Below are 23,353 nucleotides of genomic sequence, written 5' to 3'. Positions count from 1 at the left end.
TCGAGCACCAGCACCTTAAATCTCTAACTAGGGAGGATGCAAGGCTATTGCTGGCGCCTACAAGTATCTATTATAGGTGCCCAATAATCACCTAATAAAGAATACGATCGGAATGAGAGCGCAGGTTATTTTAACAAGAAAAATAGGTGCGAGCAGTACCAGCACTGAGGTTTTCGCGTCGCTGTGGCAACGCGCACAGACGAGAACTACAAGTCCCACAACCGCCCACGGCTTTCCAGCTCCCCGGGGGGAGGGGGGCACGGAACCGGCTTTCCCTCTTTCTTGCAGCGTGATTGGCCCGCGGCTCAGGGAGGCAGCCAATGAGTGCGCCCCGGGAGAGCGGCGAGGCCAATATGGCTTCCTGCACCTGGTGACGGTAGAAGAAACTGAGGTCTCATGGAGAAACCCCGGAGCATTGAGGTGAGAGGGAGGAGACTTAGCACTACTGGGAAAGGGAACCCGGAGAACCTCGCTCGACGGATCCGTCTTTAGGCCTTTCGGCGACTCTGTGAGCGTGGAGGGCAGAGGGTGGACGGATTGGTAAACTGAGGTAGTAGGTCCAGCTAGGGCCAGAGGCAATCGCCGTCACTTTTTGCTCCTGTGGTGCTGGGACCCGCGTCGCTTCGCGAGTTCAGGGAGGAACATCCCGCTAGCCTGGGGAAGGGGACGTGGGTCCAGCTCTGTGAGCACTTGGATCTTTGTCTTCCTCGTCTCGTGGTCGCGTTCCTAAGGGATTGTTGAGGCCTTTCGCATCCAGGTGGGAAGCGAAGGGACGTGAGGTTTAATATTATTCCGTGCCTGAAGCGTTCGCGTGCATGGTCTCCAAACGCCCTCGCCGTCCTGGGATGTGGCTTCATGTCTATGGTTAAAGCAGCGGAGACTTAGAGAGGTAGTGAGTTCCCAGAGGCTCAACACAGCTGGAAAGGGAAGGAGGTGGGGTAAATCAGCCTCCAAAATCTTGTCATTGCCCTTTCCACTCCGCTACAACAACCTGTAACCTACCCACCCTTCAATCATTTGGCTACTGGGCTCCTTATTTTTAAATTCCGTTTCCTTTCTAGCATATTTGCATGTGCTGGGAAACTTTAAGGATAAAGGAGAATTAACAAATGGAAAATAAGAATAATAGCTAACACTTTCAGAGCTGTCACTAACTGCTGAAAGTAGAATGAAGCTTTACCTCTGACCTCAATTTTCATAATAATCCTCTAAAGAAGTCTTGTTGTTATCTCCATCGTATTGATGAAGAAACCTTCGGTAGCAAGGCTAAATATCTTGCACAAAATCACAAACGCAGTTGATAAGCCACGTCTTAAACCCAGGCAAATCTGATTTGAGAAACCATGCTTTGAGCCAATAATATTTGCCAGTGTTTATTGAGGACTTAATATATGTAAGTCGCTGTTCTGAGTGCTTTATAGTATTATCTCTTTCCCCTTAAATCCTTTTAAATCAGTATTGTTGGGTTGGGGTTATAGCTTAGTGTAGAGCACTTGCCTGCACATTTGAGGCACTAGGTTCTATCCTCAGCACCACATAAAAACACATAAATAAAAAAGATATTGTGTCCATTTACAATTAAAAATACTTTTAAATAAAATAAGTAAATAGGTTGTGTTATCCTCATTTTGTGAAAATGAAGGCACTGAGAGATTGACATGTTATAAGTTCTTAGCTAGCAAGCACTAGAGATGGTATTTGGCACAGATCCCCAAACTCTACCTTGCTTCACATATATCCCATTCATATCTCATAGCCTGTGAGCCAAAAATTTTCTTATTTCATAGATAAGAAAATAGAGACCCAGGGACTGGGGTTGTGGCTCAGTGGTAGAGCACTTATCTAGCATGTGTGAGGCATTGGGTTCGATTCTCAGCACCACATATAAATAAATGAATAAAATAAAGGTCCCCCAACTAAAAAGAAAGAAAGAAAATAGAAGCCCAGGGCTGGCTGGGGTGGTGGCTCAGTGGTAGAGCACTTGCCTAGCATGTGTGAGGCACTGGGTTCAATTCTCAGCACCACATATAAATAAATAAAATAAAGGTCCATTGACAACTAAAAAATATTTTTTTTAAATATTTTTTTAGTTATACATGGACACAATATCTTTATTTTGTTTATTTATTTATTTTTTTATGTGGTGCTGAGGATGGAATCCAGGATCTCTTATGAGTGCTCTACCACTGAGCCACAGCCCCAGTCCCTAAAAAATATTTTTAAAAAAGAAAGAAAGAAAGAAAATAGAGGGCCATAGAGGTTGAATGACTTGCCTAAAGACCTGTAGCTAGTTAGAATCAGAGCTGAATTTAAAGCTGTGCTACAACTTAGTGAGACCCTATCTCAAAAATAAATAAAATAAAACAGCTGAGGATGTGGCTTAGTAGTTAAGAGTCCCAGGTTCAATCCCCAGTACCAAAAATAAATACATACATACCTAATTAAAGGGCTGGGGCTGAGGTCAGTGGTAGATAGCTTACCTAGCACATGTGAGGGACCAGGTTTGAGCCTCAGCACCATATAAAAATAAGTAAATAAAACAAAGGCATTGGGCTGAGGCTGTGGCTCAGTGGTAGAGTGCTTGCCTAGCATGTGTGAGGCACTGGGTTCTATTCTCGGCACCACATATAAGTAAATGCATAAAATAAAGGTCTACACATCTAAAAAAAATGAGTTCATTAAAAAAATAAAGAAAAAAAGGTATTGTGTTCATCTATAACAAAAAAAAAATTCTTTTTTAAAACAGAAAATCAGCCGGGTACTGTGATGCACACCAGCGGCTTGGGAGGCTGAGGGAGGAGGATCTTGAGTTCAAAGCCGGCTTCAGCAATGGCAAGGTGCTAAGCAATTCAGTGAGACCCTGTCTCTAAATAAAATATTAAAAAAGGTTGAGGGTGGGGCTGGAGCTATGGTTGAATGGCAGATTGCTTGCCTACTGAATGTGAGGCACTGGGTTCGATTCTCAGCACCACATATAAAATAAAGGTCCTTTGACAACTAAAAAATATTTAAGAAGAAAAGGGCTGGGGGGGTCTGGGGTTGTAGTTCAGTGGTAGAACACTTGCCTAGCATTTGTGAGGCACTGGGTTTGGGTTTGATCCTCAGCACTATATACAAATAAATAAAGGTCCATTGACCAAAAAATAAATTAATTAATTAAATATATATATATATATATATATATATGTATTGTNNNNATTTTTTTTTTTTTTTTTGGCATTGTTTTTAAAGTTTTTTTTTAGTTGTTTGATTTTTTTTTTAGCTTTGTTTAATTGTTGATGGATCATTATTTTGTTCATTTATTTATATGCAGTGCTGAGGATTGAACCCAGAGCATCACACATACCAGGCAAGTGCTCTACCGCTGAGCCACAACCCCAGCCTCTTAAATTGTTTCTTTTTTGGGGGTGGGGTGGGGTTGAGGTACCAGGAATTGAACTCAGGAGCACTCAACCACTGAACCACATCCCCCACCCTATTTTTTGTATTTTATTTAGAGGCAAGGTCTCACTGAGTTGCTTAGCACCTCGCTGTTGCTGAGGCTGGCTTTGAACTCACAATCCTCCTGCCTCATTCTCCAGAGCTGCTAGGATTATAGATGTGTGCCACCGAGCTGGGTTTTTGTTTTTTTTTTTTTTTGAGTTGAAGTTATTTGGGGTATAGATGCTGAACAAAGAAGAATGACTTTATAATATAAGTTTTCTACTCTAGAAAGAATTTTTTTTAATATTTATTTTTTAGTTTTAGGTGGACACAATATCTTTACTTTTATGTGGTGCTGAGAATTGAACCCATTGCCTCACGCATGCTAGGTGAGCGCGCTACCACTTGAGCCACATACCCAGCCCCTAGAAAGGAGAAATTTAAAAAAATAATTTTTTTAGTTGTAGATGCTCACAATACCTTTATTTTGTTTATTATAGTTTTCTTTATGTGGTGCTAGGGATCAAACCCAGTGCCTCATGCATGCTAGGCAAGCACTCTGCCACTGAGCCACAACCCCAGCCCCCTAGAATGTCTTTTCAAGGTATTTAAGATATTTTCACATTGTCAAACAAACTTCAGGTTTCCAACTTAGAGTTTTTTTATTTTACAATGGTGGGAAAGCAATATACATTCAATAGAAACTGTACTTTGAATTTTAGCCTGTTCCCAAGTTATCAGTAAGTAGCATAATCTCTCATGATGCTGGACAGTGACTGTAGGGCACAGCTTTGTCAGTGACACAATCATCTGGGGGAAATTGCTTAGTACACTGTGGTGTACAGCGTTGCTCAGCTATGATATTTAATAGGTTATATGTACTAAATGCAATTTTCACTTAAAATATTTTCAATTTTTCATGGACTTATCAGTATGTAACCCCCTTGAAAGTCAAGGAACAACTGTATTCTATTTCTTTCTTTCTTTCTTTTTTTTTTTAACATTTTTTAGTTGTAGATGGACACAACACCTTTATTTATTTTTTTGTGGTGCTGAGAATTTAACCCGGTGCCTAACACTTGCAAGGCAAGTGCTCCACCACTGAACTACAATTGCAGCCACTGTGTTCTATTTCATCCATGTTAAAATATCCTTTGGGGGCTGGGGTTGTGGCTCAGCGGTAGAGCGCTTGCCTGCCTCGCACGTGTGCGGCCCTGGGTTCGATCCTCAGCACCACATAAGAATAAATAAATAAAGTGAAAGTATTGTGTCCAACTACAACTAAAATATATATATCATCCTTTGTAGATCCACAGGAGCCTAGTGAATTCCTAACATTTTCTGTCTTATGCTGTTGTGTTGAATTATGGTGAAGAAATGTATAAAAAAAAGTAATGATACTTGTGTTTGCAAAAAAGGGGTATTTCAAATGTTTCCCAAAATGTTGACAAAGAATCAGAAAGGGGGTTGGTAGCAGATCTGCAGATTCTCTTCCCATACACTAAAACCAACCATATTTTTTTCTGCCTGGTCTGTGTCATCCTTCTACTAGGAGACCCCATCTTCAGAACCAATGGAGGAAGAAGAGGAAGATGATGACTTAGAGCTGTTCGGAGGCTATGATAGTTTCCGGAGTTACAACAGCAGTGTGGGCAGTGAGAGCAGCTCCTATCTGGAGGAGTCAAGTGAAGCAGAAAATGAAGATCGAGAAGCAGGGGAGCTTCCAACCTCCCCCCTGCATTTGCTCAGCCCTGGGACTCCCCGATCCTTGGATGGCAGTGGTTCTGAACCAGGTGCCTTCACAGTATCCCCTGAAGATGGAGAGGAGTCAGGAGGTTATGAAGGAACAGGGAATGAATACAGGCGGTTTGACCAGAGCCATCCAGATGTAAAAGACTGCTTGATCTTACGGATCAGATGTCTAAGGACTTGGCCACGGGGGTCATTCCTCTATTGCGGTCTGGTTTCAAATTGTGATTTCATTCATTCTTTGATTCAACTAATGTTTATGCAGCACATATTAGATGCCAGTCAGGAACGTGGTACTGCTTTTACATTTGTGTGAGAAGGCTGGGGATTTTTCAGTCTGCATGTGGAGAAGATAGGAAATCTTAAGGGCTGTGGGGTGCCTTCCCAGAAGGGATAAATAATACCTTGTGGAGGACTAGGGGTGTGGCTCAGTGGTAGAGCACTTGCCTAGCAGGTGAGGCCCTTGGTTTGATTCCTAGCACCACCAAAAATATAATAATAATAACTTGTGGGCTATTAATAATAAGTTGTTGGGGAGAAATGAGGGATTTGGTGGTTGGGGGTACAGGATAAAGTGACCTCCAGGAAAGAGGATTTGGGTGGAACCAGGAGCAGTGGCTCACACCTTTTATCCTGGCAACTTGAGAGGCTGTGGAAGGAAAATCACAAGTTTGAGACCAGCCTGAGCAATTTAGCAAGTCCCTGTCTCAGAATAAATTTTTAAAAAGGCTGGGGATGTGGCTCAGTGATAGAGCCTGCCTGAATTCAGTCTTCAGTACTGCCAAAACAAAAGGATCTGGATGGGGTGGAGCACTAAGAATCCCATGGGTCATCTGGAAACCAGCTGGGCTTCAGAGATCTAATGCTTGGATAGCTGCTGGGCCTGTGTCAGGGCCTCCAGTGTGTGAAGAGAGGCAGGCTAGACAGGCTTTGATGATATCTCCGTTCCTTGATCCCTAAGTTCTGTTTTTTTTTTTTTTCCCCCAGCACTGAGGACTGAACCCAGGGGTTCTTTACTATTGAGCTACATCATCAGGCCTTTTTTTTTTTTTTTTAATTAATTTATTTATTTACTTTTTGTGGTGCTGGGGATTGAACCCAGGGCCTTGTGCGTGCAAGGCAAGTACTCTACCAACTGAGCTGTATCCCCAATCAAAAGTCTGTCTCTCTCTCTTTTTTTTTTTTTTTTTTTTTGCCTTTTTTTAAAATTTTGAGACAGAGTCTAGTTGTTGAGTCTGATCTTGAACTTGCAATCCTTCCTCAGCCTCCCAAGTCACTAGGATTACAGGCATGTTCAACTGCGCCTGGCTTCTTAAACTTTTTGGAATAGTAATCTAATACTTTTTTTTGGTGGGGGGCATACTGGAGATTGAACTCAGCCACTGAGCCACATCCCCAGCCCTATTTTGTGTTAGAGACAGGGTATCACTGAGTTGCTTAGCGCCTTGCTTTTGCTGAGGCTGGCTTTGAACTCATGATCCTCCTGCCTCAGCCTCCTGAGCTGGGATTACAGGCATGTGCCACTGCACCCAGCTATAATCTAATACTTTTTGTCAGTTGATCCTTCTTTCTATTCATATTGTCTTTTCTTCCATTTTCCTTTCTTTCGTCTTTCTCCCTTCTATTTTCTCTCAACCATTTCTTAGAGTCTTAGAACTTCAGCACTAGAAGGAATCATTGGAAACCAGCTAGTCCACAGGTTTCCTGACTGCAAATTAGAATCACCTGGGGAGGTTGTAACACTACAGATTTCAGTGTCTCATAGCAAACCATTTCATGAGAATCTTAGGTTCTGGAATTTTTTAAAAGCTCCTCGGGTGATTGAAACATGGATTTAATTCAGTCTCCTTACTATTTAAATAAAGCCACAGAGATTCACTTTGGCACTTTTCTCTTTTCCTCCTTTTACACACATTTTCCCCTTTCATCGTCTCTTGAAAAGTTGCTAACACCTGCTTATGTACCCGGTCCTTCTCATGCATTTCCCCTAGCCCCACCGATGACATAACAAAGGCAGGCCAAGCAGCATAGCTTGGGTGAGACAGATTCACATACACACGCCAGACTGGGTGTGTGGCATGCTGGTAGTCCCAGCTATTCAGGAGTCTGAGGCAGGAGGATCCCTTGAGCCCAGGAATTTGAGGCCAGCTTGGGCAACATAGGGACACCCTGTCCTGGGCAGGGGGAAATACACACACACACACACACACACACACAGCAGTCCCGCCTCCTGCCTCCTCCCCTTCTCCAGCTGTCAGCCTTAGTGGGTACTGGGGCTTACCTGGTTAGTGTAGTGCCCAAGGTTTTGAAGGGCCCATCATTTTGTTGGATTTGAGGTAACCATATTGGTAAGTCATGTGCTAAATTCTCTTCCCAGCCGTTTGTGAGATGTGTGGTATCGTGGGCACACGGGAAGCCTTCTTCTCCAAGACCAAGAGGTTCTGCAGTGTCTCCTGTTCCAGGAGCTACTCCTCCAACTCCAAAAAAGCCAGTATCCTGGCTAGATTACAGGTGAGAGGCAACCACTTGCACCCTTCCCTGGGCCCTGGGTGCTGAGACACGAACCACCAACTGATCCAAGGCTAGGAACCAGCAAGGGCTGGGGAGGAGCTCTTTGCTTATGGTTCTCTGAGGTTACAAAATTTCTTGGTATTTAGTATGCCCTCAAACTTCAGAGGACAGAGGAATTAATCCCTGGAGCTACCCTCTATTCCCTACCCCCCAGGAACTGATAAAACTATCAGTTTTATCTTGGGGGAGCCTGATGTCCTTGGTCTTCATGCTACATTTTATTTTATTTTATTTTATTTTTATTATTTTTTTATAATCTACACGTATTTTCTTCTTTCAAAGAGAGAGAGAGAATTTTTTAATATTTATTTTTTAGTTTTCGGTGGACACAACATCTTTATTTTATTTTTATTTGGTGCTGAGGATCGAACCCAGTGCCCCACACATGCCAGGCGAGCGCACTACCGCTTGAGCCACATCTCCAGCCCCATGCTACCTTTTATATATGCCTTGAAGGAAGCTGGGAAACAAGCATGAGGATCGCAGGCCACAGGGGCTCAGAAATCAGTGTTTTGTCCGATTCCATGTCATAGGCAGTCGCATAGATAATCTTTCCAGTCTCTAGTGGTTGATGTTTATAGAACTTGGAGACATGGAAACACACTCCTATCCACACATTGATTCATGTGTGGAGGTCCAGGGACTTGGAATGACACCCAGGTGGCTCTGTGGGAAGACAACAGTGGAATTTTGGCAGGATCGTAATCACAGGTGCCGGCCTCCAGTTGTCCACATGTGCAGCACTGGTTTGCAAACTCGTCTGCATGTCGGCATTGCCTGGAAAACTTTAAAAATACCAAGGCTTGTGTCTGACTCCCAAAGATTCCAATTAAACTGGGATGGAGCATGGCCTAGACCTGGGGATTTTAAAGAGCCCCCAGCCAATGCTAACGTGCTGCAAAGCTAGAGAACCACTGCCCTGACATTTATTGGAAGTTGCTGCAGGCTGGATCTCTCTGGTTAGTGCTTCATATGCTTTGTCAACTTTGAGACAGTTACAATTGTTCCCCTCATTTTGTGGATTTTAGTCAGAGCATGGAAACGTCCCTGTCCTCAGGGAGCTAATGATATTGATGACAGCTACAGGACCTATTTGCTGAGGGCTTGGCCTTCCTAATCCATCAGTGGTCCTAAAATATGGATATCAGGGCCAGGGTTGTAGCTCAGTTGTAGAACTCTTGCCTAGCACGTGGGAGGCCCTGGTTCAAGCCTTAGCAGTGACGGGAAAAAAAGCCTGGATTTTAAAAAATTCCTATTTCATTATACTGAATTTAAAAATAAAAATAAATTTAAAATTCCCCTTTTAAAAGCTCAGGAGTTTTAATACCTTAAAGAGATATCACTAAAAATTTTAGGGCTGGGGTTGTGGCTCAGTGGTAGAGTGCTTGCCTAGCATGTGTTAGGCACTGGATTCAATCCTCAGCACCACATAAAAATAAATAAACAAAATAAAGGTATTATGTCCATCTACAGCTAAAAATATTTTTAATACATTGTAGAAGTATTTGACTGAAGGTCTGCTGGGATTTAAGCCCACATTTCTTTCTTTTTTCTTTTTTGTAGCTGTAGATTATTTTATTTGTTTTTATTTTTATGTGGTACTAAGGATCGAACCCAGTGCCTCACACATGCTAGGCAAACACTGCCACTAAGCTATAGCCCCAGCCTCTAAATCCACTTTTCTGCCAGGTACTGAGGCACACACCTATAATCTCAGCTACTTAGGAAGATGAGACAGGGGAGGATCACAAGTTCAAGGTCAGCCTAGATAACTTAGCAAGACCCTCTCTCAATTTTTTTCTCTTTGTTATTTTGAGACAGGATCTTCCTAAATTTGCTAAGGCTGACTTCAAACTTGGTGATCCTCCTATCTCAGCCTCCCAGGTTGCTGAGATTACAGATGTGCTTTTAAAAATACAGGGTTGGGCCAGGTGTGGTAGTGTATGCCTATAATCCCAGCAATTTAGGAGGCTGAGGCAGGAGGATCGAGAATTCAAAGCCAGCCTCAGTGGGGCTGGGATTGTAGCTCAGTGGTAGAGCACTTGCCTAACACGTTTGAGGCACTGGGTTCGATTCTCAGCATCACATATAAATAAATAAAATAAAGGTCCATCAACAACTAAAAAAAAAATAATAATAATAGTAATAATAATAATAAAGTCAGCCATAGCAACTGTGAGGCACTAAGCAACTCAGTGAGACCCTGTCTCTAAATAAAATACAAAATAGGGCTGGAGACCACACTGGATCAGTGGTTGAATGCCCCTGGGTTCAATCTCCAGTACCCACCAAAAAATAAAAAAATAAAGGTTATTGTGTTCACCTACAAATAAATAAATAAAGGGTTGGGAATATAACTCAGTGGTAGAATGCCTAGGATGTGTGAGGCCCTGGGTTCAGTCTCCAGTACTGCAGTAAGCAAATACACAAACCCCCATTTCTGCTTCACTGATCTCTTCCTGCCCTTTCTCCTCAGTATTGAAGTTACAAGATACAGGGCTGGTGATGTGGCTCAGTGGCGGAGCACTTGCCTACACATACGAGGCTCTGGGTTCTATCTCCAGAACCACATAAATGTAAAATGTTGCCTCCCATTTCAGAGAGTTTCTTGTCCCTCTGTAGCCATTCTCTTGCAGGCCCTGAGGAGCCCAGGAGGGGGGAGATGAGAGTTAAAGCTGAGGGAGAGGTTCCTAGAGGAAGCAGAACACATGTCCCTCCCTGCCCTGCAGCTCCAGTGATCCCAATCCTTCCCTGTACCCACCCTCTGAGCCAAGAGCTGTTGCCCATCCTTCGGTTTTACAAAAGAAACTGAAGCCCTGAAGAGGTGAAGTAACTGGACCAAGAGCAGGACACTCATCTTCTGTTCCCTCCAGGGAAAACCACCCACCAAGAAAGCCAAAGTCCTTCATAAGGCAGCCTGGTCTGCCAAAATCGGAGCCTTCCTCCACTCCCAAGGGACAGGACAGCTAGCAGACGGGACACCAACAGGACAAGATGGTGAGACAGCAGAGGCTGGCGTGGGGGTCAGGGCGGGGTGGCCTTCCCTAGGAGCGAGGATGGGAAAAGCCTGCTGCAGGGTGGCCAGTCCCAGGCTTGCTGTGGATGGTATCACCCCACCTGGGTGGGTGTTGTGGAAATGACTTCAGAAAATCCCTCAAACACCCTTTGGTTATCAGGGCTCCTACTCTTGATCACTCAAAAACCAAGATGTAGCTGATTTTGTTTCTTTTTGCTTTTATCCCGAGGGCTTCTCTTTCCTTGGAGCAGTGGAGGCCCAGGTCTGCTTCAGAGGGCTTGTGAAGCAGGGAGGGTAGTAGAATGGAAAGGGTCTTTTTTCTCATTTTTCTGAATGTAGCAGTTTCTGAGCAAATCGTATGTAGGCCCAAAGCAGCTCTGCTGTGTTGGTCTGAGTTCCTGACTGAAGTTGCCCTCCATAGACAGGAGGGTGGAGGGGCCTAAGTGTGCGCTCCTCCCATCTGTTCACATCATCTGTAGCCATTGGGAGGCTGGAGGAGGCCTGGGAGTTAAGCCAAGGACATTTGAATTTCCCTTGGTTTGGAGGAAAAAGGGGAGAGATTTCCCTCTGAATGTTAATCTGCTCTTAAGTCTGAGTGTCTGGGGCATGTAGGTTGGTCCTCCCTATCCTGATGGCCATTAGTGAGGCAGGTATAGTGATATGTGAGGGGCTGTGGTGCAGAGCTATTAGGGGCTGCTGGCTGAGGAAAGGGCCCTGCTTCTGTGCCTTGCCTGGATCCTCAGGGTGCAGGTCCCTAGCAAGGCTGTGTGGGTCCTCAGCCTCCACTCTTCCTCTTTCTGCTCTGCAGCTCTGGTCTTGGGTTTTGACTGGGGGAAGTTCCTGAAGGATCACAGTTACAAGGCTGCTCCTGTCAGCTGCTTTAAACACGTGAGTGCCCTGAGAGGGAGGGTGGGACAGCCAGGGATGGGCACGGGCTGGCTTTGGTGCTTTCCACCTCACAGGACAGCCGCACTCCCGAGAGAACAGTGGGCAGGTCTGCGTGGAGAAGCCCTGGCTTGCCATAGCTCCATGTGCCTTTCTGTCTGCTTCTCAGAAAACCCCCTGCTAACACCTGTTAAGGTTCCCCTCCCACCTACACCACCACCACCACCACCACCACCACCACCACCCACCCCCCGCTCAGCTGCACCTCCTCCCTGAGGTCCCTACCTGCTTATTTACACTAGGTTAATATCTAAGGACCCTTCTTTTTCTTTTTCTTCCTGGTGCTGGGGGTGAGATCCAGGTCTTCATGTGCACTCTCTACCACTGAGCTACCCCCAGCTCTTCCCTGAGGGCCTTTCCAATTCTGAAGCCCTTCTCCCATTTCTCCCCACTATTTAGCGTTTTTCCTGTTGAAAGCATAGTGCTTTTATACTGGCTGGGCCCCTTGGTGGCAGGAGGCAGGTGGGGATAGCTCCTGGGCCAACCTCTGCAGAAGACTTCCTTGCTCCTGTCACTGAGGAACCAGAAGGGCAAGATCCTGGTGGGGTGGGCTTGAGGTCAGGAACTTAATACCTAGCCACTGTAACCCACAATAGCCTGCAGGCCTGGGGGGACACCTGTAGCAGGGTCTTCATTTGTCTTTCACTGCCATTCCCTGAAGTCCAGACGTCTTGAGTCCTGAGGACTCCTCTAACCAGAAAAAACCCCACTGTCTACCCTCCTTTCTGAACTGCTCCTGAATGCTGGGAAGTGCCTCACCACAGTTGACAAGTTGGCTCTCTACTCGGTTAACTGGCACTACTCCTCTGAGTTGCTGATGAAGACTGCATCTTCCTTACTGGGGCAACCTCTTCTTTGCCCAGATTCTCTAGGGCTCCCAGCACTGTCCTTGCAGGGGAGTTACATTGTACTTGCATTTAACACACTAGATTCAATATGCTCTGTAGAAACCTGCCCCTGTGTGTCTGGGCCAGCACAACTATTTCCTGGTTCAGTGACAAACCAATATCTGTGCCCAGGGAAATGGATAGAACACCCTGACTGGCTTAGGTCAGGCTTGAGAATGAAAAAATTATTCTGCTTTCTCAAGGTAGAATCAAGGTACCATTGGCAGAGAAGCATTTTATGTACTGGGAAGGCAGCCTCAGGTAGCCCACTACTAAGGAGAAGGACATGCCAGGGATAGCATGAGGCCAGGCAGTTCTGTGAACAAGGGGTCATGATACTTACTGCCCAAGTTGAGTGACGATAGGTATTGGTGTTTGCACCAAGAACAGTGCCTGGCACACAGTAAGTGTAACAAAGAGACTGAGGCTTGCCAAGATGTGTTATACCCGGTTGATACGACTGGGGGCTGGCCCTGTAATGTTTAGAACTTAGGTCTGTGACTCTGGACCTCCACCTGTCCCCTGGCCTGCCCCCATTCTCCCACCCCTGTTCCAGCTCAGCTCTTCAGGGATAGTGGGCTCGCCCTGCTCATCTCTGAGTACTAGTACTAGCCTAGTTTTCTGTACACAGCGGCGACATGAAAAGTTGAGGTAGAGAAGGACGTGACTCAGGCCTGAGGGGCTCTCTCCTGCCAGCCCAGGAAGCTCACTCCCCACCTTAAATGCTCTTGTGGCCACACAGGTCCCGCTGTATGACCAGTGGGAGGACGTGATGAAGGGGATGAAGGTGGAGGTGCTCAACAGTGACGCTGTACTCCCCAGCCGGGTGTACTGGATCGCCTCTGTCATCCAGGCGGCAGGTGGGTGTTCCTCTGGCCAGGGCAGCACCTGAGATGTCTGTAGAGTGACATCTCGAGCCGGTAGGCAATGGTGCAGGCAGAAATGGGCTTTATAAATTAAAACCCTCCCACTGGCATCTCTGTCCTGCTTCTTGGGATTGTCCTGCCTTAGAGGGGACGATGGCGCTGGGCAAGCTTGGAAACTGTAGTTTTATTGTGGGGATAGTCAGGGTATAGAAAATCAGTCTCACCACCATACTACCATAACATTTCCAAATAATTGGCTTGGATTTGTTTTGTTTTGGACAACAGGGGCTTCATTTGCCTGGAAGGAGTTCTTGGAATAGGAAGTGGGAATTCTGACTTAGGCTGGAGAATAAGAAAGGCCTAGGAATGTTCCTTTCCCATCCCATCCTCCCTCACCTTTCCTTTCAGGGTACCGGGTGTTGCTCCGGTATGAAGGCTTTGAAAATGATGCCAGCCATGACTTCTGGTGCAACCTGGGAACCGTGGATGTCCACCCCATTGGGTGGTGTGCCATCAATAGCAAGATCCTGGTGCCTCCCCGGAGTGAGTTGATGAGAACTTTCCCTGTCCAGGTTCCCGAGGGCCCTGTGTAGAGGCAGAGCCTCTTGGACTAGAGCAGAACCCACTTGCCTCTTGCTTCCTTCCCTCCTGTCCTCCTGGCTTCTGGGCCAAGCCATGTTGTGGAGTCTGGTTTTGTAAGACAAAGTCATTGCTGGCCTGAAGTGACATAAATAAATTGTTCAGTCCCCTCTGATGATCTCTGGGTGGGTGAGGATACTGCCAGGCTGTAACCAGGATTATGCCGGTGTCTCCACAGCCATCCATGCCAAGTTCACTGACTGGAAAGGCTACCTCATGAAGCGATTGGTGGGCTCCAGGACACTTCCTGTGGATTTCCATATCAAGGTCTGACAGGAGCCCTCTGGGACTCTTAGCTGCTCTCCCTCCCACTCTTCCCGTTTTGCTCTGTCCTTCCTGTTATTCATTGCAGTATTGAATTAATTTTTCTTGTGTGGGTGCGGTGCTGGGGATTGAACCTGAGGCCTTGTGCATGCAAGGCAAATGCCCTACCACTGAGTAACACTGCCCCATCCCCTCAGTGCAGTATTTTTCTGAGACCCCCTTGCTGGGATGATCTTTGGTGGCTCCACATTTCTGCAGGACAGAGTCCAACACTACCTTGGTGGTGGCAGCCTACCTCCCCATCCAGACCCTGATCTGGCCACATCAGTCGTGTTGCTTTGTTAGCCTTTGCTTTTTCAGATCCTTACCTTTGCTCATTTGCATTTTCCAGAGTTTTCACATAATAGATTTTATTATGTACTTGTATACAGAGCACCATGGGAACACAAAGAATATAGACACTGTCATTCAAGAATCCCTGGTCTGGCAAAGGAAATGAAAGTCATATACACAATTAATTATGTAGAAATAGGAGTGTGCCCCAGAATCATCTGTGTAGTATTTAATTTTTTTTTAAACTACTTTATTCTTTAACTTAAGTCACATGTGCACATGGCATCCAATCAAAAGGGTCAGAAGGTCTGCAGGGAAGACTCTCCCATTTTCTGCTGGCCTCCTCCTGTGTAGGTGCCTGGGCTGCATTGAGGTCTCCTGTTCCCATGTGGCCCTAGTAAGCCTCACAGCAGGGCACAGGGAACACATTGCAAGGACTCCCAGGGCTGGACTGGCCTGTCTCAGAGGAAGAGCCAGGATCCAGCAGCCTTCAGGCTTTTGAATTTTGTCCTGATAGGCAGGATGTGTCTGGCGTGGAAGGCAACAGTGGAATGTAAAGATGGAATGGAGGTTGGGCCTGTCCCACCCAAGGCACTGGTGGAGAGGTGGTCCACCGTGGGCCTTAGCTAGTGGAAAGTCTCCCTGGGAGAGGGAGTGGCTCAGAGCATCCTAGAGAAGCATTCCCTGGCTCACTCGCCTTTGCTTAAAGTAGAAATGACTTGAATTTACCAGGTACTACTTACCTGCTACTTACCTTCCATGCAGGTGCCTTTTCTTGTTCTCTATACTCTTTGTTTGGCTCAGCAGCACTGAGCCAATCCCCAGCCCTTGTTTATTTTTTAGAGAGAGAGAGAGATAGATAATTTTTTAATATTTATCTTTTAGTTTTCGGTGGACACAACATCTTTATTTTATTTTTATGTGGTGCTGAGGATCAAACCCAGCGCCGCCCCGTGCATGCCAGCGAGCGTGCTACTGCTTAAGCCACATCCCCAGCCCCTTGTTTTGTTTTTATTTTAACTTTTTATTTTGAGATAGATCCTGTTAGTTGCCAATGGCCCCTCGTGATGGCTGGGGTTGTAGCAGGCATCAGCATGCCTGGCTCCATGTTCTTCTTCAGCAAAACCAAGCTTTGTCTCCTGTGTGTCCCATAGTGCCCATAGTCGACAGACTGGGTGATCGGAGGTGATCATTCACTTTCTGTGCCAGCACCTATCTTAGGATAAGGCTGGTGATGATGTGTGATGCAGACTATTAGGAATCACAAGGTGGCCTCAGTTTTGCTTAAGTTAAAAGGGGTTGATTCTGGGTAGAAAGACAGGGTTCCCTGTGGACAAGTCGGCAAACATGGGCTGACCGTCACATACCCTCCTGTCCTATAGTATGCTCAAGAGGGGACACAAGCCAGGCATGGTTGTATACACCTGTAATCCCACCAACTTGGGGATTGGACCCTGTCTCAAAATAAAAATTAAAAAGGGCTGGGGTTGTGGCTCAGTGATTAAGTGCCCCTGGGTTCAACCTCTGATACCAAAAACAAGAGGGGACACTAAAGCCGAAGGAGGTGGTTGAGGCAAGATGACTGGGCAAGGACTGGAAGTCACCATGAGAGCACTCATGGGGACCAGAGTTCCAGACAGGTTTCTCGGGAACCAGTGCTTAGGAGGCCACTGCCCCAAGAAGAGGGGGAAGCAGCGTGTGCCTTGACATGGAGAGGCGCAGCCAGTGAGCAAGGTCTTCCCCCCGGAGGCACTCTGTCACTCAGCAGTCGCTCCAGAAGATTGGGGCTGGGGAAGGCAGGATAGGGTGTGTTTGTGGAGGAAGTGCCCATCCAGATGTGGCCCTTTGAGCCCTGTAACATAGCCAGTGCTTGCTAGTGTTCTGAAAGAATAAAGGCTCATCAGCCAAGGCCGGTGTGCACGACGGTTTGTGCATTTGTTCACTCGAGAAGAACATTCCCTGGTCACTGCTCTGTGCCAAGCTCTGTGCTGAGCAGCTGCTCGCTGCTGCCTGTGCAGAGCTCAGCATTCACTGTGTTGTCCTAAACAAATAAGGGGGTCAAGTGCCACTGGGTTTGGGCCCTGCCTTGCGGCCATAGAGGAAGGGGATGTGTCTGGCAGGCGGCCCAACCCAGGCCCCTGCACTGTCCACCCTCCCAAATGAGCTGGAGTTGCTGCCATGAGGACGGACAGTTGGTGTCAGGGTGTATTCTAGGTCTTGAGCTTGGGGCCTGAAAGATCTGTCTGGCTAAGATCCTGGGTTCACTCTTCCTGATGGCTTCTTTGTGACTCCAAGGTGCTCCTGACATGTTTGGAAATAGCACCGCTCATATAATGTCATCACCAAAACCCAGGCGGGCCACCTCTCCCTGAGCCAGCAGTGGCCTGGAGCTGGAAAGCCCCTCAGTCATGCCCCACCACTGTGGCTTTGCAGGGCAGCACATGGATGTCTTGGTCACTGTCCCCTTGTTGGGACAGAGGGCATGGATTGCTACCAAGGTGCTCTGGAAGCATTTCAGAACCACAGCCCTTTGGAGTCAGAGCTGCATTTGGACATGTGGAGACACATGTCTTTTTTTTTTTTTTTAAATATTTATTTTTCAAGTATTGGCGGACACAACATCTTTGTTTGTATGTGGTGCTGAGGATCGAACCCGGGCCGCACGCATGCCAGGCGAGCGCGCTACCACTTGAGCCATATCCCCAGCCTCTGGACACAAGTCTTGGAACTGCAGAGGGCCAGGAGGTAGAGGGGAGTGTGAGGTGCCTGGGGGCCAGTGCAGACCACGGTAACACAGGTTCCAGGCCCAGCTCTGGCACTGGAGTCTATTCGACTCTGGATCACTTCCATTTTCTTGGTCTAAAGTAGGTCTTGTGGGTCCAGCCTCTTGATTTGACTTACTGAGTTCGGTGAGGTGAAGCGGGGCACCCACTGAGAGCCGTGTGCCTGTCTTTGATGCTTTTCTAGGGAATCAGGACAAATGTGAACCTATGGGAAGGGAGGGCCACCTGCCCCGCCCCTGCCTTTGTGTCTGGAGTGATTCTACCACACCCTCCCTGTCCTCCACTGACTTGAGAGAGGGGGGCAGTCGGAGGAGGCAGCAGCACACCTGTGTCCTGATGTCGTTGCAGATGGTGGAGAGCATGAAGTACCCCTTTCGGCAGGGCATGCGCCTTGAGGTTGTGGACAAGTCCCAGGTGTCACGGACCCGTATGGCTGTGGTGGACACAGTAATCGGGGGTCGCCTGCGGCTCCTCTATGAGGATGGTGACAGTGACGATGACTTTTGGTGCCACATGTGGAGCCCCCTGATCCATCCAGTGGGTTGGTCACGGCGTGTTGGCCATAGCATCAAGATGTCAGGTCAGTAGAGCCCCAGGCCAGCGTGACCCCAGACTGGGAGTGCCCTGCCTCTCAGGACCATCACCACCCTGCAGAGGATGGTACTGGAATCCAGAGAGGCTGAGTGACATGACTGAAGTCACTCAGCCTAGTGTGTAAGTGGTAAAACCAAGATTCGAACCCAGATGCTCTGGCCCTGATGTCATGAGGGTCTAGGTCTGGAGGGCCGTGTAGTCCCCACAGAGCTTCTGATGCTTCCTGATTAAGCCTGTGCCCTCCAGTCTAGAGGGCTGGCACATAGCCCAGAGCAGAGGCTGAGTAGCCGGGGTTTCTGGGAGGCGTGGGCATGGTCCCGGAACCACCTTCCAACTCCTTTCTCTTCCTCACTCCCTCCGTCTGCTCAAAAGAGAGGCGAAGTGACATGGCCCATCATCCCACCTTCCGGAAAATCTACTGTGATGCCGTTCCTTATCTGTTCAAGAAGGTGAGGCAAAGCCATGGGTGTCTTCCTCCCTGGCCACCGTCCACGCCAGGTCTCAGGAGCCTGGCTTCTCCCTGGGGTTGGCTCTTCCCGCCTCTGCTTCCCAGGCCCAGATTGTACAATGCCTGTTCCTCCCACCTTCCCCCAATCACCCTATTCCTTTTAAGGTACGAGCTGTCTACACAGAGGGCGGCTGGTTTGAGGAGGGGATGAAGCTGGAGGCCATTGACCCGCTGAACCTGGGCAACATCTGCGTGGCGACCATCTGCAAGGTGAGCCTGGGCCACCCTCCCACCTCTGTCGTGGCTGATGGTACACAGCGGTGCTCTCGCTGGCTGCTCCTGCTGTGTCTGTCTCTGTGAGTGGAGCCTTGCCTGCTTCGTGTCAGGAACACATGCATATTGAATACCTGAGCCTGGCCCTGACTCAGGTGCCAGCCCTGCCCTGTCACTTCACCAGGGCCTTCCTGCCTTTGGCCATTTCCTTTTGTGCAGGCCTAACCAAGGGCCATGCCAGGCTCCTAGCCTCCTCCGTTATTGCCACTGCCTAGAAGCAGCACCTCCCTTGTCCCTGCTGGAGGGTGCTGCTGACCTCTCCGTCCTGCCCGCGCCATGCTGGGCCCCAAGCTCACACACCAACAGTGGCAACAACAGATGTGTTCCCTGTTGGTGTGGTGTTAACTGTTTAGAATAAATCGCCTGATGACACACAAGGGTGTCACAGGAGCGTTGGGCACTCTGCAAGGGCGGCTCAGTATTCTTGGGAAGGTGGGCTCCACATGCGGTCAGACTCACCTGCCTCGGCCCCTGCTACAGCCATCTTCTCAGAGAGACTGCAGCTCATGACAGGCTGTGTGTCTGCCCCACGCCCGCCCTAGGTTCTCCTGGACGGCTACCTGATGATCTGTGTGGACGGGGGGCCCTCCACAGATGGCTCGGACTGGTTCTGTTACCATGCCTCTTCCCATGCCATCTTCCCAGCCAACTTCTGCCAAAAGAATGACATTGAGCTCACACCCCCAAAAGGTAAGACTGGCGTAGCAAGAAGTACTGGCCCTGCAGGATGAGGCCACAGGCCCAGACTGCTGGTCAAGTCAGCCCTGGGGCATGGAGTCTCAGTATGGGGGAGGTAGCAGCCACCGCTAGCCATTACACTGCCTGGGCTGAGTCAGCCCTATGGCCAGTGTATGGTTGGTAAATGGAGCTTCCACTTGTGCCATTGGCCAGTGAACAACCTGTGCAACAAGACTGTGGTCATAGAACAGGTGCCAGCCCAGGAAGGAAGGAAGAAAGAGTTGCTGTGGAGACTGCAGGCTGGGCTTGACCAAGTTGTAGTGAACCTTCAGACAGTGTGTCCCTTATCCCTAACCAACTTCCTGCTTCCCCTACCCTTTCTTCCAGGGTATGAGACACAGACTTTCAACTGGGACACCTACTTGGAGAAGACCAAGTCAAGAGCAGCTCCATCAAGACTCTTCAACATGGTGAGGAGACCAGGGATGGAGCAGGGGGTCTGTGGTGGCCTCAGGACTGGCCCTCCCACTGCTGTCTGTGGCAGCAGTTCCAGCCTCTTCTCTTGAGGCCCTACCGCTGAGATCAGCTATGTCCAGAGAAGTCCCACACTGTGACACGGCGCTCGCTGAGCCTGTTAGCTGGTCCCCTCAGAAGAGGGGAAGGGCTGGTGCCTGGGAAGGGCTCAATGAGTGGGTGTCCAGAGTACCTTCCCCCACAGGCCTTGGTGCCAGCCCCTTGCCCACTGCTGCACCTTAGGCAGGCCTGCTGGGGTGGCGAGCTGGCTGGCCTGGCAAGTGCCTTCTTCCCCCAGGACTGCCCCAACCATGGCTTCAAGGTGGGCATGAAGCTGGAGGCTGTGGACCTGATGGAGCCCCGGCTTATCTGTGTGGCCACCGTGAAGCGGGTGGTTCACCGGCTCCTCAGCATCCACTTTGATGGCTGGGACAACGAGTATGACCAGTGGGTGGATTGCGAGTCCCCGGACATCTACCCCGTCGGCTGGTGCGAACTCACTGGCTACCAGCTCCAGCCTCCTGTGGCTGCAGGTCGGGGCTCCCGTGACTCTGAGGGGCTCTTGACTTTCTTCCTCCTCCTCTTTCCTCCCTGCCCACCTCCCCGCCCCACCCTGCCATGCCAGCTCAGCTCCTTGGCATGGGATGGAGAAGTCTTGGGGACGCTCTGCACAGAGAGTCCTGCCTCCCCCCTCTCCTGACTTCTCTGTCCCCCCTCCCTCCGGCCTGCAGAGCTCCTTCCTTCATCTTGCCCACTCTGTCATAGGCTCGGGTCCTTGTGCACCCAGGTAAACCACCCAGACACCTGAGCAGCCCTGGAGACGAGGGTGGGAAGCCGGGACAGCTGTTCCCCAGGTCCTCCCCAGGCCCACCCTGTTCTCACTACCCAGCTGAGGCTGCCGTCCTTGGGGTGCCCTGTGTGTGAGGGGACCAGGGGCCTCAGGATGTGCCCTGCATCCTCCAGTGCTCTCTTCTCATCTCTTTCTTTCAATCACAGAACCAGCCACACCTTTGAAAGCCAAAGAGGCCACAAAAAAGAAAAAGAAACAGTTTGGGAAGAAAAGTAAGCAAGCCCCAAACCGGCCTGTTCTCGCGGCCACCCGCCCCGCGCAGCCATCTTCCTGTTCCCTCCTCTCCTCACTTGCCTATCAGCCCAGGGGCCTTGCACCCTCTGTCTCCCAGAGCATCAATAGGGAGTTCAGTCTCTGACAGTGGTCAGGACGCTGAGGAAAAAGAACAAGAGATCGTACTTAGAAAGGTCATCTCCATTCCCGCTGCGCAGAGCTGGAACCCAGCATGCCTCGAGGCACCTGCAGATGCTAGGTCTTAAGAAAAAGGCAGAGGAGGAAATAGATACCATTGTCCTGAGATTGTTGCCCTCTCAAGACCCCCTTGGTGGAGGGGAGCACAGGGGGCTGCTGAGTGGGCAGGCAGACTCCACCGGGCTTTTAGGCCCACCCCGAATAGATCCTGAGCCCTGACTGGGCCATCCTCAGAGCTGCAGGCCCTGGGGATAGGTGGTAGATTTCCTCAACATGGCACCACAAGGAGAGGAACACGTGCTTAAACAGGACGAGCTGAGACAGGGACTAGTCCTGGGCAGGACTGAGCAGGAGTGAGGGTATGGTATATGTCAAGTGGGATTTGGGCCGTGCACACTGGTGCACACCTGTAATCCCCGCAGCTCAGGAGGCTGAAGGAGGAGAATCACAAGTTCAAGGCCAGCCTGACAATTTAGTGACACCTGTCTCACAGTAAGATAAAGAAGAGGGCTGGATGCAGTGTAGAAGTAGGGCACAGGCCTGGCATGTGCCAGGCACTGGGTCCAGTCCCCAGTGCCACAATAAGAAAACACGGGCTGGGGAGGTAGCTCAGTTGGTGGAGTGCTTGCCTAGCATGCCCAAGGTCCTGGGTTCAATCCCCAGCAGCCCAAAAAGAAAAAGAAAAAACATGGGGCATAGAAGGAGGCACTGTGCCATTCAGAATGGTAAGGGCTGGGATGTGGCAGGTCACTGGTGGAGGGATTGACGCCGGGGACTGCCCCCCCAAGGAGGTGGTAGTGATCCCCGACTGGAGCAAACCTCTCCGACCTTGGGACGTCCAACCAGTGGGGAGGACTATCAGTTGTAGGCCAGGCCCTTTGCCCTGAACTGGCGCTTTCCCCTCTGGACGAGACCCAGCCCTGCAAGCCTCATATAGATATGACCCTAAGGTTGGGTTCATTCCATTTTTATTCAAAGGGAAAAGAATCCCGCCGACCAAGACTCGGCCCCTTAGACAGGGGTCCAAGAAGCCCCTGCTGGAGGACGACCTGCAGGCTGCGGGGAAGGTCCCATCGGAGCCCATTCCTGACGAGAGTAAGAGCCGCCGGGCGAGATCAAGGCAGGGCTGGCCTGCTCCATGCTCAGAGGCGGCCCCTCTTCTTTCCCACCTGGGCACAGAAGAGTAGAGTCAAGTTTGAAGAGAGTTTTCTGGGCACCAAGCAGTCCTTGAACCACTGGGCCTGTAGAACTTCCCAAACGCCCGCCCCCAACTCTGAGCCAAGCCCAGTCTCTGTCCAGCCAGGTGCCCCGCCCTCTACCTCTGCACCTCTGCCCACTGGATGGACTTGGCAGGGTGGGGGCAGACTGGCAGATGCCAGTATCTCTGGCACACCCAGTCCAGGCAGGCTGTGCTTGGCACCCTGGGCCTCTCTGCTGCAGCCTCTGGGAAGTGAGCAGGAGGGTAGAGGTGGCCTCCCCGGCTCCTGGGGGCCCCCTCTGCAGGAAGCCAGGTCCCTTGTCAACCTTCCTGGGCCTGCACACTCATTCTCTGCTTCCCTCTAGTCATTGCTGTGTGTGTGAAGGAAGAGCACCTGGACATGGCTTCTCCTGACAAGGCTCCTAGTCCAGAGCTGCCTGTCCCCCTCGAGAACATCAAGCAAGAGACTGATGACTGAGCCAGCCCAGACCATGGAACAGAGGGGAGGCTGGGGCTCCTGTGCCACCACCCTTCCACCCCACTTAAGATGGGAGACTGAGCCTTTTTTGTGTATGTCCTGCCTCTTATGTGGAGGCTGCCTGCTGAAGGACCCGCCTCTTGCCTCCACCCTCCTCTGGAGGCCTGTGTGCCTGGGGATGCCTGAGGCCCCAAGCTGGTCTGAGTGACTCCCTGTGTGGCCCCAGGCTTCTGAAGCTGGTGCACTTGCTGCCCAATCTGCTGTGCCCCCAACAGGTGTGGGCACTGCTGCCATCACACTGGAAGACGAGGGACAAGACAGTGTGTGATCCGCCTGTATGTTTGCCCAAGAATAAAATTATGAAGCAGCTCTGA

The 23,353-nt window shown here is 49.4% G+C and overlaps 1 protein-coding gene across 2 annotated transcripts; it reads left to right on the top strand.

The window, feature by feature from the left end:
• Positions 1-278: 278 nt before the first annotated feature.
• On the top strand, positions 279-23,353 carry L3mbtl2 (L3MBTL histone methyl-lysine binding protein 2). 2 transcript variants are annotated; one of them, XM_015501873.2, is made up of 17 exons: positions 279-420; positions 4,976-5,216; positions 7,550-7,683; positions 10,617-10,740; positions 11,568-11,647; positions 13,334-13,451; positions 13,866-14,000; positions 14,275-14,363; positions 17,825-18,056; positions 18,443-18,519; positions 18,684-18,788; positions 19,394-19,541; positions 19,917-19,999; positions 20,341-20,575; positions 21,039-21,104; positions 22,282-22,398; positions 22,867-23,353. In XM_015501873.2, exons 1-17 carry the CDS (start codon positions 397-399, stop codon positions 22,977-22,979), a joined length of 2,121 nt encoding a protein of 706 aa, XP_015357359.1. In that variant the 5' UTR covers positions 279-396; the 3' UTR covers positions 22,980-23,353. The 2 variants fall into 2 exon arrangements, with proteins under 2 accessions (XP_015357359.1, XP_048659045.1); XM_048803088.1 differs by having other exon boundaries at positions 388-508.

Source organism: Marmota marmota, unplaced genomic scaffold (assembly GCF_001458135.2).
Source record: "Marmota marmota marmota unplaced genomic scaffold, marMar, whole genome shotgun sequence".
Classification (NCBI taxonomy): domain Eukaryota; kingdom Metazoa; phylum Chordata; class Mammalia; order Rodentia; family Sciuridae; genus Marmota; species Marmota marmota.
This window is presented reverse-complemented; position numbering and strand designations above follow the sequence as displayed.